The 15,200-nt window shown below is 42.3% G+C and overlaps 1 protein-coding gene across 5 annotated transcripts in view; it reads right to left on the bottom strand.

Moving 5' to 3' along the window:
- IL1R1 (interleukin 1 receptor type 1) overlaps positions 1–15,200 on the bottom strand; it is a 37,905-nt gene that overhangs the window by 11,074 nt on the left and 11,631 nt on the right. For all 5 annotated transcript variants that reach the window (XM_075590409.1, XM_075590414.1, XM_075590411.1 and 2 more), the window contains 5 exons: positions 14,990–15,173; positions 13,220–13,388; positions 6,789–6,854; positions 5,118–5,244; positions 2,152–2,297 (listed from right to left, as the gene is read on the bottom strand). In XM_075590409.1, coding sequence (XP_075446524.1) covers positions 2,152–2,297; positions 5,118–5,244; positions 6,789–6,854; positions 13,220–13,388; positions 14,990–15,173 — 692 coding nt within the window. The remainder of the gene's footprint in view (positions 1–2,151; positions 2,298–5,117; positions 5,245–6,788; positions 6,855–13,219; positions 13,389–14,989; positions 15,174–15,200) is intronic.

The following is a 15,200-nucleotide window of genomic DNA, read 5'->3' as shown; positions in this document are numbered from 1 at the left end:
AATTTACTGCAGATTCAGTGTTGCTAAGTGATCTACTCCATTTATACTGAACTGTTGGTCAGAGATCTCTGTAGGCTCAATTATACTTATATTCCTGTGACACGGTTCAGGGGATTCCTTCCCCTCCATGTGTCCTTGGCGCTGCGCTTCCTCCAGCCTCTCATGTCCCTTCCTTGCCTCCCCATTTTGTTCTCCCTTCCTCCTCCCGCATCCGTCCCTCTGCGGCAGTCCCTGACGCTCTCCCAGCGTCTGCGCGCGTACCCCGCAGGGCACGCGCGCCTTCTCAGTCTCCCGTTTCCCTTCACAATTCTCCCCACTCACGGTCTCCCTCTGCTCCCGCTCCGGTCCCCTTACCTCCTGCATACTCCCCTCCGGTTCTCCCTCCGCCCTCGGCGGGTGCCCCCGCGGCGCGGCGCTCCGTGCGCCTCTTGACACAGCCTGTGCGCGCGCACTCTAACCTTACAGAGGGCGCGCGCAAACGCTCCTCTTTTATGCCTTCCCAGACCTCTAGCCCCTCCTCTCAGGCTGTCCAAGCTATCTCCCTCTCTGGTTCACCTGTCTCCTCCTCCTCTCCGTCTCACCTATCCCTGCTGTCTCCCACGCCACCCTCTGCTCCTCCTCTCTCTCCCATTGGTGTTCCCTCCTTTATAACCCCTGTCTGTCCTCTCTCTCATTGCTCTGCATAGTTCTTTGTAACCTCTGTGTGTGCAGTCCTATGCTTGGCTCTCCTGTGCTTTCCAGCTTCTGTTCTTGCTCCTGTTTACCCCTGGATTTCCCTGGCTTGACCTCTGCTTGTACTGGATCACCCTGCTCTCTACTGCCTTTGAACCCTGCTTACGGACACGAATTTGCTGACTTCTGTTATCCTTGGATTCTGGCTTATGAACATTATGATCCTGCTCCTTATACCCCTGGACACTGGCACACGGACATCACTATCCTTACTCTGAAACCCAAGGTGTTGCAAGTATAACTAACCATCTTTCTACAGGCCCGGCAACGCCATACCACACTCTGGGCACGCCCTCACTGCTGTGGGTGCGTGGTAAAACCCTTCCCACCTCAGTACTGGGGACTGGCCAGGTCTGCGGGCATACAGGCGTTACAATTCCAAAATCCACATTGCATTCCCATTAATTAAGTAATAATCCCCGAAGAACAGGGCATTACTGGCCAATAATGCCCTGGCTGGAAGAGTTGAAGGCCCGAGGCGAAGCCGAGGGACGTTAACCCAGCCAGGGCATTATTGGCCAGTAATGCCCTGTTCTGTGGGGATTATTAGTATTATAGGCTAAATGTAAGCTTTTTTAAAAATTTCATAAAAAAGATAAATTTTTGTAGTCATTTTTGTAGTCAGTGTATATACCTGTGTAGGAAAAAGTAGTAAAGAAGAAGATGAGAGGGCTGAGGGGCGGGAGAGAGGTTTAGGGGGGAACAGAGGTGGAGGGGGAGAAGAGAGGTGAAGGGGGGGGAGGGGAAGAGAGGGTGAGGGGGGGGAAGAGAGAGGTGAGGGGGGGGGGAAAGAAAGATGTGAGGGGGGAAAGAGAGAAGTGAAGGAGGGGGAAGAGAGAAGTGGGGCGGGAGAGAGGTGAGGGGTAAGAGGGAGGTGAGGGAGAGGAAGAGGTGAGGGGGGAAGAGGGAGGTGAGGGGGGGGAAGAGGGAGGTGAGGGGGTGAGAGGGAGGCGAGGTGGGAAAGAGGGAGGCAGGGGGGGGAAGTGGGAGGGAAGAGGGAGGCGAGGGGGGGGGAAGAGGGAGGCGAGGGGGGGAAGAGGGAGGTGAGGAGGGGAAGAGGGAGGTGAGGGGGGAAGAGAGAGGTGGAGGAGGGGGGAAAGAGAGAGGTGGAGGAGGGGGGAAAGAGAGAAGTGAAGGAGGGGGGGAGAGGGAAGTGGTGGTGGGGGGAGAGAGGAGCCCTTGCATCTCTGCTTTGAGGTGAGTTGGCAAGTTGTCAAAAATTCCGGGCATTACTGAATGAATAATGCCTGGAATTCTGACCAATAAGAGAGCAGGGATTTCAGTAATGCCCGGAATTTTACCGCTATAGTCTATAATTATTAACAACCACTGAAGGATACGCCAACATGCTTAAAAGCCTTTATATCTACAATAAATCAAGCCCCGAAATCAGTTATGTTAAAGTGATTAGACACTTACCTGGATGCTTTAATATAACATACGCCTTGGGATTTACAGGAGAGTAAACTTCACAGAAAAATTTCCTGTTATAATCTTCTTCTTTAATTTCTGAAAAGTTTAAGTTTCGGGTTGCTATCCGATGTCCATCTGGTAAAAGTGCATAGCTAAAATGGCAAAGGAAAACAAAGGTTATCTTGGGTACAATGTGTTAACAACTTACTTTCAGATACAAATTCTGCAAACGCATTTTACACAATGTTTAAAAAGGAATGAAAAGTAAAAACTGACAACTCCTATTCTTTTAAGGCAGAAGATATTCACATATAGGTCCTAATTCAGTATGTTTGTGGACCAGATTTTCCATGGTACAGAGCCCTAGTTCCATTAATATTTTGCTTTATGTAATACAAAGCTTTTTGTGCAACCGATATGTGAAGTGTGAAGAATTTATTGGAAATTAATTTTGTTCTGTGCCATTCTACTGCTTCATTCAGTAGCACTATCATTGTATACACTTGTGTATATGGTTTAACATAAGTACACTTATACAGTAGCATTCTGACTTTTCAGTACAATATCACTCAAAAGGAAACAATAATTTGTATTAGTCTACAGGCAGCCCTGTAATAGGTTTCCACAAAAAAAGCCAGCCACACACTAATTCAACGCAGTGTCCAAAATACACATACACAACAGATACATAATGTTTTAACCCCTGACTCCACAGGAGAACAGGAACAGGGACTTATCCTTGTTTAAATAAAGCTGCTTCTAGTGGTCTGAAAATCCACCAACGTTTGTTAATTGCAGCTAGTCAATTAACCAGCTCCACCTGGGGAATCAGAGGAGGGTATTGTATATAATTATAAATATATATATATATATATATATATGTACATATACAAATATGTATATGTATATATATATGTATGTATGTATATATATATATATATATATATATATATATATATATATATATAAAAGAGAAAAAAGAGAGAGCGCACGCCCCATAGCGTAAAAAGGTAGATTTAATGTTAAAAAGGATGGGGAAGGGGGGGGGGGAGAGAAATGCACTCACAAGAGTAAAATTCATAAAGCAATTTGTGAATAAATCACCACCATCCGGTCTCTGCACTGCAAATGTCCGCAAATGTAAGCTCCCTCAGGGCTGCGTGAAGATGGCGTTGCTCACAGGAGGCCAGAGGTGTAGTTCGCCGACTGGAAATCAGTCCATGAGGTCCCAGAGATCGCCTCTCCAACTTTAATGGCCGCGGTATTGATCTCGCGCTTAGTGCGGCCTCGTGCGCATGCGCAGCGTCGTGATGACGTAATGGCGCAATCGGATTCCCTGGCGAGTTTCGTCACAAGAGGGCGACTTTCTCAAAAGGCTGATATATATGTATAACACCCTGCTGGGGACAGACCAAGAGACTCCTTAGCACAGACACACTGTGCTAACATAGGGAGATGAAGTCTTGAGTACACAGAAGAGCTGTGCTGATGATAAGACACCAGACCTCTTTTCCTGGTCCCACCTAGACGCAGAGACTGCCACAAAGAGCACCTGCATACAGGTACCTCTTGAGACGTTGGGGTGATAGGTGGGTAAGGGGCTTAGGAACTGAGGAAGTTAGTTAGCCCTTACATAGGGATAGGTGTTTGTTTATTTGTATTATGTTTTGCCTTAAAATGCTGTTTAAAGTGACAGGTTAAATAAAGCTATGTTTAATTTCCCCCAAATCTGTCTCCCTGAGTATCTCTGCACAGGTCTCTTACAAGGACCTATTAAGATTACATTAAATAAAAACTAATGTATGGTGCAAATGTAATTATTTTTCTTTAACCCCTGCTTAATGTATAGGTGACACACTGCAGTTTTGTGAGTCTGTAATACTTGTAGCAAGGTCATCCAGTGACAAAAAGAAGGAATGAGTGCTAGCTCACTCATAAGTATTTAGTCCCAAACAGGGGTACTGTATATTCAACTTTTATCATATGTACACAGGATCATTGCATGACATTTCATAATAATATGTAGCCAAGTAAAGTTCCACATTCGGTCTTTTACTCACACAGTGTATACCAGAGTTGGTATATAGTTGACCAGTTTGACAGCTGTTTTGCAATGTTCCCATGAATACAAATGTGACATCCATAGTTTAGAACTAAATATATTCCAACGTGCACAAACCATCATTTGTTTCCAAGTTATGGTTGTCATTTAAAAAAGTGACTATCCTGTTACTCGCACCCACCACTCGACCTCAAAATTGCATAAAGTTTCAAGAATTGTTGACTCACCTGGTTGCTGTCTCACCCCCTCACCCCTCCCTTCCCTAACTGTTTTTTATGTGCCTCCCCGCCACCCTACCGTTTATTTTTGAATGTTTTGCTTTCTGTATATTCCTGCTTGAAAACTCAATACAAATATTGTTTTAAAAAAAAAGTGACTATCCCAATGTTACCCAAGAGAATTGCATACAGGCATGCTTTTATTACTGGATACATAAACTGTCTTTTTAAAATAGATTAGAGTTAAAATGCACTCATCCCAGGCGAGTGGGCGAGTGCATTTGTCGAGGTGTGTGTCTCTATCTATCTCCGTCCCAAGTAAGTATTTATTTGCTAGTTCAATATTTTTTCCATGTTTATTTTTCAAGAAATTTAAAAAATAAGAATGTGCATTCACAATTACCAAAGTATTTTGGAAGAGATCTTTTCAATATCTAGTTAAATAAGAAGGTTAATTCAAGGGGGAATTAATAGGCATGTTATGAATAGTAGGAAAAAAAGTCATACTGTACAGTCGTAAAAGGAGCAAGTTACACATTTGGCCTCTTCCATTCTGTAAGAATTATAAACAGCATTGTGCCACTTGTAGAACAAAATCTCTGTTAACACCAACAATCCCATATTTCTAATTTCTTTTTGTTAGTTAATACTGTGATTATGTATTTTCAGTAACACGTGGAAAGTATACTTACTGGGGATCTTCCAGTACAACTCTACTATCGGCATAATAATCATCAACCAAGGTTTCATTGTAACTCCAAACTATATCAACAACGTCCCCACTGTATAGCACTTCGCAGGTCAGGCTAAGATATGATCCTGTGAAAAGCAATATTGCAAGGTAATTTTAGTCTTAAAATATAGTGCCTCATAACTTCCTGCAAGTGTATTAAAATCTCATTTAAATGGTAAGATACATTATGCACTTTGTTTCCTAAGAATTATATTGTGAATTGTAAAGGAGAAGGTGGTGAGTGACAAACAAGAGAAGTGTATTATATAAATAAAAATTTACTTTTCACTACATAACTTGTGCGCTCATCACTTTTCCGTCCTAATGCTAAGGGAATTTTATTAGTTTTTTGCCAGTTTTAATTGCAGTAAATCGCAGGTAGCATAAACCCTTCATTCATTTAATCATTAAGGGGCACTTTCACATATCTCACGTGTTCCCTTTCTATTCAGTTCAAGCCCGATACCTTCTCTTGTAATAGTAAAGAGGTTTATTCCACAATACAATAGGCGATATTATGTGTTTAGTGTAGGCCCGGCTTAAATAGAGTTTACCTTGATGTAGTTATCTGACTAAAATATTTTTTTTTAATCAAAAAGATGCAGCCAAATGGCTCCTTTGTTAAAAAAAAACTCAGGATCAAAAATGTGGAATGTCCTAATAAAGTGCAAGTCCTTTGGGAAAGTACCCCAGGGTTTTTGTATTTGTTTTTCCATAAATACTGTATATGGCCATTTGTCCCTATCAGCACTCCTAAGGTATTGAAAGATATACAGCATGATGTTATTGATGCATTTTGTTTGGTGGGTAGGTTCGAGCTCACCTAATTCTGTTTTGCTGAATAACTTTTGAAAAGTAGTTATGAGGTAATAAAAACATTGGGTTGTTCAGCTTCAAGTTCACATTAGGACATTTTTTTAATTAAAGGACAGATTATATCTGGGTTTAACCATGGATGATGAAGACTGGCACAAAATATGTTAACACGCCAAAACAAGTACTATTCCCACCCTAGTTAAGGAAATCCTAATGAGGTGGTACCTTCAAGGGTGAGTATGGTCAATCAGGTACAATGTTTCATATTTGTTGGGCTTGCCCTATAATTTTTAGTTTTTTTTTAAATCATTCAATGATTCTTAGACGACATTGCATTGGATCCTGGTCAAATATTACAGAGTACACCTGTTCATAATTTGGGTTATACCCTAAAATGATTACATTGCTTCTCATTTTTTTTTTTTAACTGCTGCCAGATGCACGGTTTGATAGACACTGCTGCAACATGACCAAACAAATATGGGATGTGATATTAATGGATAAACTTACACATACGGTTAATGACTCCACGGTCAAATTACTTTTTGTACTCTCAATTTAATATAAGTATTTTTTATACTATACACACTGTCGACTAAAAATAATTTCTGTTCCTTCTATATTTGACATTTTCTTCTTACTTTATATTTACTGTGTATGTTCTCCACCGAATCATTATTTAGTACAGAATTCACACTTTTTTGTATTTCTTCTTAAGTGTTACACTGTACTTGATCACACTGTATTAAACACTTTTTGTATTCTGTTCAGAAAATCAGTAAAGATATTGTTGGAAAGATAATACTGTACTCACCGGTCTGCACAGACATGATATTGTTTTTGGGGTATGTAATTACTGGAGCACTAATTAGTGGCTGCACTGAAAAAGAAAACATAAAACAGTTTGCTGTAAAAATGAAACTTTCCGATATCTAACTAGTTATTGACAAGCCACCGACAGGGGGGAGAGCCGGGACATGTGTCCCGAGCCCAGTGGCTGCGGGGGACCCAGCTGCCGGGTGCGGGAAGTTGTGCCCGGCCAGAGGTCGGACCCCACTTCTGAGTCCAGCTGCCATGTATTTTGGGGGAGATTGTGGGTGGGGGGGGGGGGGTTGTGTGGGAAGAATTGTATGGGTATTGGGGGAATTGTATGGGGTGAGGAGAATTGTGTGTGTGTGGAGGACGGAATGAGTGAAAAGGGGGGGGGGGGATTGAGTGAGCAGAATTGAATCACATAATTGGGGGGATTGAGTGAGCAGGATTGAAAATTGAGTTATAGCGGAGGGGGAGAGTGAGAGGTGTTCTAAGAAGGAGTGAGGAAGAGAGAAAGGTGTGAGGGGGAGAGTTGATGAGGAAGAGAGGGGGTAAAGAAATACATGGTGGGAGGGGCAATCGAGGAGGGGGCTCGCAAGGTGGTGTGAAATGGGGGGGCTCACAAAACCGCCGATCGGGGGGTCGAAACTCTAGTCTTGGGCCTCAATCTGTCGGTGGCCCTGGGTATTGGGGTACTGTTACGTCTCTGTAAAATAGGTGTAATCCGAAAAGGAACTGCACTCTGCCTGTCAATTATTTATGACCGTTTCTCAATTAATACATTCTTAGATTCATTTTTATATTTTAGCCAGTAATAATAATGCATGGATCATGAATGAATAAAGAGCAAATAAAGTTACAGTGGAAATGGTGAGGTAGCCCACTTAATAATATCTCACAAAATGAGACAGAATATAGGTTGAGCAATTAATACTTTCTATATGTGGTAATTGTGTGTGTTTTCAAGATAGTATGAAAATCTTAAAACTAATGTTTTTAAATTTTAGCGTCCAGAACCCCATAACGCTATGAATTGTAACCCGTTCAGACAGCAGGTGGTGTGGAGTATGTCGAAACTATCAAGCACTAAGTTACCCACTACAAGGAATCAGGCTGCAGCCAATTTCCCAGATACAAACAGCTTTTGTTGAGCTGCAGATGCTACATTTATTTACAAATGATTTAGTATAGAAAAGACCCCTTATCCTGGATATTATTAGTCAAGAACCTCAGGGCTGGAGATGTGCAGAACTGTCCCTGCTCTCTGTGCTCTCTGCAAAGCTTTACAAGGAAAGATCACCAGCAACAATAACGGATGTGCAGTCAAACGCTATAAACTTTCTAGTAAAGATTAAGCTCATAAAATATATAAAACAGTGCTGTACTGTACCTATTTTTCAAACTCTTTATTATTCAAGATTATTTGTAACAGTTTAAAGAAAGAGGTACTACACTGTTTCATTTACCTTTATGTACCCCTACGGTCGGTCACACTCTCCTCAAGAAATCCGCTGTGGCTCCGTTTCGTTTTCATCTGTGCGCGCGTAGTGCAAGTACGGAGACTTAATGGCTCATCGGGATTAACACAGCGGGGGTCCCTGCGTCTCAATGGGACTCGCGCTGTGTGAATGCTACCGGGCTGTATCAGTCTATAATAGATGCGCATTAAGAGTGAGACTAAACCAGTCACTCTCCATGAGCGCCTATAACAGGCGATCACACGGCTTTTATTTTGATAATATTTTTGAATGCAAGGGGTCTCCGGAACTAAATCACATTAATATCAGGCCCGGGGATCCCCTGCTTCCCGAGTTACAGGCCCCGTTATGGGGAGCCAGTATCCCTGACATGTTTAAATTCTTCCGCGTCACGGCCCACGTGAAAGGGACATTTAAACAATGCAGGGAGATACCATCACCCCGTACCCGGACCTGTAACTCGGGAAGCAGGGGGTCCCCGGACCTGAAATAAATGCAGATTAGCTCCGGAGACCCCCTGCTACAATACTGTGTTATCAAAATAAAATAAAAGCAGCTTCATTACATTAGCAGTTAGCCGCTGAGGCAATGAAAGGGTTAAGGAAAAAGGCAGCGCACAGCCAAAAACCAGGAGGAGGCTCACAAGTACTTTAAAAGGGTTTATTCCATAAGAGGATCAAACATATCCCCAGAGAGCAACAAAAAAACATCAGACCGACGCGTTTCGGGCTGTGTGCCCTTTCTCAAGGTGTATTACAAACATATGAATAACCTGCATCTAAATACAGGATTCAATCGCGCCATTTTAGTGGCGTCACGAGTCACCAGCCAATCCGTATCTAGCTCCTTCGTGCACTGACTCTGATTGGTCACAATGCTTTGTGTCAATTGCTAAACTTTATTGAGACTGAGCTCCTATCTAAATGTCTCTGGTGTGCATACAGTAAGCTGCACTCTCCTCTGATAGGCCACATGGGGGAGCAGCATGCTTAAACAGCTTGAGCCAAGTATGAACAATACAGTAGTCACTTTATCATTAGGCTCTGACTGACTCTCCTATATGCGGAGAATCATGACGTCAGCAAAATGGACTTCTAATAGACATAAACATGAATATCTCATAAAAATAACGACATATATACATGATATTTAATATAAAGAACATGTGAATAATTAATAAACATATAAGCCCATTACTAAACACTAGTCTTTATGAGCTTATGTGAACACAAACTAACATATGTTTAACTATACCCAAACTACAAAAATATATATTCATACTCCCTTATCAAAACCAAAATAAAATTACTAATGTCCACTGATATTCTTAAACTGTAACATAAAGCACAAATGAGGGTCTGCACAGCCTCAATCTCTAGTATTACTGTAATCATCATTACAGAAGACATACATATAAAATCCACAATTCCTATATCTATACACGAGATGACATGAAAGTGACCCAAACTGATAACCTGGTAACCTGATAATAGGACGGAGCAGAGGGATGGCCACTGGATCAAAGAAAATGTCCCAGGTTCCAATCGGTATTAAGACCCCATGGGACCAGGGTATTCAACATGAAGATCCAGTAGGCCTCCCTCTGATCCAGCCTCCTGATGCGATTCCCTCCTCTAGCATGTATAGGGACATATTCAATTCCACAAACTTTAAGATATCTACTTTCTCCCCTGGGGCAGTGGGTACAATGTAGTGGTACCGGGTGAACGAGATCCTTTTTGTTAATAAGTCTAACGTGTTCCATTACATGTATCTTAAGGAATCCCGTAGTCCTTCCCACGTACTGTTTGCCGCAGCCGGAGGGTGCATTTTAGCAACGGTAAGAAACACATTGATTGTATTTCATTTCATTGTGCATTTTTTTTAGGTTGCCCATTGACTGCTAATTGTAACGATGCGCTCACCACAAACAAGGCGTGACCGCGAGGCTGAGGTGGGGATTTGATAAACACCAACCCACAGCCGTGAGTAGTGTCTGGAGTGTAGATAGGTCGAGGTAGCCGGGTCTGGGTAGGAGAGGTCAGGATGGTCAGTGATACTTGCCGAGGTCTGGATTGGAGATGTACAGATCGATGCAGGTACTTTTGCCAAGGTCGGAAATGGAGAAGTGTGGATCGTCGTGGGTAAGCAGGGGTCATGAGCGGAGAGGTACGGATCGTCGTTGGTAAGCCAGGTCAGGAGCGTAGAAGTGCAGAATCCAAAGAACAAGTGAGGTCAGGCAACACAGGCAAGACTCAGATAGGAGACAGGACTGCAGTGAGCACAGCGTACATAAACAAGGTTATGCTCAGCCAATGTGCCAGAGCATATATTGGAAGAACAGACCAATGAAAAGGAAGAATACTCCCTAGTATGCATGGTTGTGGTTGGCTGATGAAGACAGCAGATGTGTATCCCTTAGACAGAGGAGTGAGGAAGTTTCTGCGCGTGTGCCGCGCATCGCGGGTGCGCGTTGCGAGGTGATGTCACTGCGCGAGCAAAGCCTGGAGGCAGGACCAGCATTTAGTGCCGAGTGCGGTCCGCACGTGCCCCTAGAAGGAACGCTGGCATTCGACGGTCCGCAAAATACGCTGCAGGAGGTAGCAGTGGTAGGACACCCGATCGTAGGTCTGGGTAAGCTGGGAGCACGTCGCAACGGGCGCGGAGGACGTATCCTTACACTAATGTGTTTATGCCCCTTTCTGGGTATAAATCAGTACATTGACAATCAATGCATTTTTTGGCAACTGTTAGCTTTTATTTAAATGTCAAGTATTTTATTCAGTGTTTGTTTATGATTTGTAGCTTGCCCATTCATTGCCATTGTGGCAAACCATGCCCATATTATGGGCATGGTTTACCACTGTGACAATCAATGGATAGAGGGTATGGGGGTAGTTGCCCCAGTGAAGGTGGTTAGGCCTCCCGGTTGGATAACAAGAGGTGGTTAATAAGGTTGCAGGTCAGTAGTTTTTTTAATTTTATTGTCAGTGCCCACTGAAGACGAGGAGGGTGAGGACGGCCTTCATCCTGGCATGGGTAAGTAGAACTTTAATTTACTATATGCTGTCTGGGTAATGTTTTGGTTATGTTTTATTTTTTAATGGGCAAGTGTGCTATTATCCAGATTACTGTACACAGCTAAAGTAATGAAGGAGTTAACCATCCAGCAACCTTTCTGGTAGGCCTAACAACCCACCCTGGGGCAACTACCCCATTTACCCACCACCTCTACCCCAATAAACCAGGTACTCTGGCTTAACCCCTTCATTGCCCTAGCGACAAACCACTAAAGGTAATGAAGCTGCTTTTATTTTGATAACAGTATTGAAGCAGGGTGTCTCCGGAGCTGATCCATATTCATTTCAGCCTCAGGACCCCCTGCTCCCCGAGGGAGGCCCTGGTATCTCCCTGCATTGCTGAAATATCCCGGTCACGTGGGCCGTAATGCAAGAGAATTTAAACATGGCAGGGATTCCAGCACCCCAAAACGGAGCCTCTAACTGGGGAAGCAGGGTGTCCCCGGACATCAAATTAATGTGCTTCAGCTCCGGAGACCCCCTTCTTCAATAATGTGTTATTAAAAAAGAAATAAAAGCCGCACGATCACCTATTAGAGGCGCGCAGGTAGAGTGACTGAGTCAGTGTCACTCTTAGTGCGCTTCTCTTACAGACAGGTGCAGCCGGTAGGATTCACACAGCGCGAGTATCATTCAGGGTCCCCCGCTGTGTTAATCCCGATGGGCCATTACAACCTGCTGTGGACTGTCCCGCGGAGGATCCTCGTTTTTGCACACTGTGCTTCATCCCATGCCCGTGGGAGTTGATAGATAGAAAAGATTGCTTCGGTACCTCTTTTAAAGAAGCAATCTCCTCCAGAAACCTTTAGGAGTTTAACTCCTACAGTATATCATTAGTATCCTGCCCCATGAGCATATCCTGCTCTTTTTTATGTTCTTTTTAATGATAAAAATGTTGATTTTCCCCAATCTCTAGCGTCTATTAACCTAGACTGCACTGTACTCTGGGGAAAGCCATGTTAGCCTTACAAACGCATACATCTCCTGAATGGAGCCTCATGATATAGAAATAAAAATAGGATTGAAAAGGGCAAAAAGAGATGTCTTAAGTAAAACAATGAAATGCACAATTTTTGAATTTTTTTTTTTTAAAAGATGATCAGCGCAGGCTGCTGCTTTAAGAACAGAACTTCTGGTGAATTATAGCACATAAAGAGTATTACCTGTTATATAAACATTAGGAAATAACATTTTCATTAAACATTGCTTCCAGTAGCCTTCATCATGAGATTACTCAAATCAGACTGGCACTTGAAATGCTTAGTTTCTGAGGTGTAAAACCCTAAGCCGTCACTTGTAGCATTCTAAGGGTTAGTTCCACAAAGCACTATTAAATCAAGCCTTTGTGTGTTAACCTCAGGGATCATAACATTGATTATTGCTTTAGGTAACGTCACATTACGAGGCCTGATGAGTTTTGTGGAACTAACCCTTAGAATGCTAAAAGTCCTGACGGGTAAATCCAACGTGTTATACAGTACATGCACATACAGGTTCGCCGACGAGTATTCTAAAACTTGCCTTAAACTTGCCTTGGAAAATCTGGAGCTATCACCAACAAGTCCCAGGTACATGCTGGGCACATGCTGGGTCCCTGGCTTTCCCATTCAGTTTGAATGGGACTGCCAGGGACCCCCGCTGTTAATCCGAAGGGCCATTAGTCTGTCTGCAGAAATGTTGCAGCATGTACCCAGCATGTTCCCAGCATGTACCTGGGTCTTGTTGGTGATTGCCCCAGATTTGTTTTAGAATACTCGTCGATAGCACTGACATCATCTTGAAATGAATAAAAACATTTTATTTCTACTGTAAAAAGTCAAACGTTGACAAATTAGTTCCCTAAAAGCAGGATTTGCAAATATATATTGTGTTACCTCGAGTGCTGAAATCAATGGCTCGAGAGATGGTGAATTCTTTAGCATTGTACTCAAATGATACTTCACAGGTATAGTTTCCTTCATCTTTTTGAGTCACATTTTTTAAGGTCAAGTCATCATTGGAAGCGAAATACTTGTCACTGCTGAGATCCAAAGGCTGGCATTCCTGCACAGAAAGGCAATGGTATAATACCATGTCACTAACTCTTACAATCTCTTATGATGTTTTCATACCTTTTAAACATTTTGGCCCATATTAACTAAGCGGTGCTATGCCTTTAGACAACTTCTGACTCCCCCCCCCCCCCCCCCCAGTGAATAGTATGTAAGGTATTTTCAAGCGCTGGAAGTTTTCTTGTGGCACTGCACTGATTAGTAATCATAACCCTTTGTCCTACCACATGAAACATCTACCTAAAGCACATATATACTTAGAGTACCATAGGATATGGGGATTTACAGTAACACCATTATACCAACAGGGACATTTACAACACAAAATGCATAATATACTGTATATGATTGTATATGATGTGGTTCCATAAAAGAATTTTATATAGTAAAATTACATCTGAACTCAGGGCAATAGTATTATAAAGTCATTATATTTCATTTCTTTCTGCAAGTTTCACAAATATAGACACAAGATGAATCTGAAGATATTTTGTAATGTATTTTTTCAATAGTGAATATACAAAAGCCTGACACACTGCACTAGTTTGGCGCTGAGGGCAGAGATATGCTGTCACCCGTATCTCGTACCAGACATAGAAAGCCAAGAGTTACATGCCTTTATTATATTCTTCACCATCGGGCTATCTGTTTTAATTTTCTCTAAAATTGTCCTAAAAGCTGCTTTGCCTTTAAAAATAAATTATTATTATTTTCCCCTAGGTGGGGAGAAAGGGGTCCCTGAAGCTAGACCGTGTTCATTTCAGCTCTGGGGGCCCTCAGCTCCCCAAGATACTTATCCCTTAATGTGTTGTCAGTATTTCATATCTGGTTAAAGGTCCCACAACACACTGGCCAATAGGAAATCGCAAGGGATGATGTCACATCTTCCTATTGGCCAGTCGGAGATGCAACCGGCAGCCCCTTCAGATGCAAGTATCTCCGGACGCAGGGGGTCCCCGTAGCTGAAATTTATGCGGTTCATCTCCGGAAACCCCCTGCTGCCTACCTAGTAAAAAAAAACGTAACAGCACTACAAGAATAATAGTTTTATGCTTTTAATCAATAGGCATCAAAACCTTCCTGTGAGATAAAACTAGCAATTTTATACAAGAAATGTAGAGTGCAACACAGATATTTTTAGACTGCATGAGCATATAAAGAGAAAGGAGGACATGAAAAGTCCAACGTAGCTTTTTAAAATTTGGTTCAATGTATTATGGTGAAGGGTGCTTTGATGAAAAGCAATTTTTTTTTTAATCCCCTGCCGATGTAAAAATCTTATTATAATTAAGAGGGAGATTTATGCCTCTTTACAATGGGACTGTGCAAATTTGTTACAGATCATTATAATATATGCATCATCCAAACATGTCCTAGCTACTTTTATTGATATTCCCAAAAATGTTAATCACAGAACATACAGTAGCTGGAAAATAACATGATACACTGATGCCTCTTAGCATAACTCGAATGCCAACATTGCCTTGGTACACAGACCACGTTGAGTTCTTAAACATCTCTACACTTAAATGGTTTATGACCTAGAAGAAAAAAAACCAATGCTAAAATATAAGAATTCAAAAATGGGTTTACCTTAAACCATTTTATCTCGGCCTTTTTAACATCAACATAATCATCCAAGTACGGACAGTTTATTGTTTTGCTCAGTGAGGTGAATTCCTCTGACAAGAACATTATGCCGTTGTTGTAACACAAGCCCTCGTCGTTCTTAAACACCTCTAGTTTTTTAAGCTGCCGAATGCAGTATGTGGAATTTCTGTAATCAAAAAGAAAATAATCAGCA

This window comes from Ascaphus truei, chromosome 3 (assembly GCF_040206685.1).
Source record: "Ascaphus truei isolate aAscTru1 chromosome 3, aAscTru1.hap1, whole genome shotgun sequence".
NCBI lineage: Eukaryota > Metazoa > Chordata > Amphibia > Anura > Ascaphidae > Ascaphus > Ascaphus truei.
Note: the sequence above shows the minus strand (reverse complement) of the source record. Positions and strands in the feature narration are given on the sequence as shown.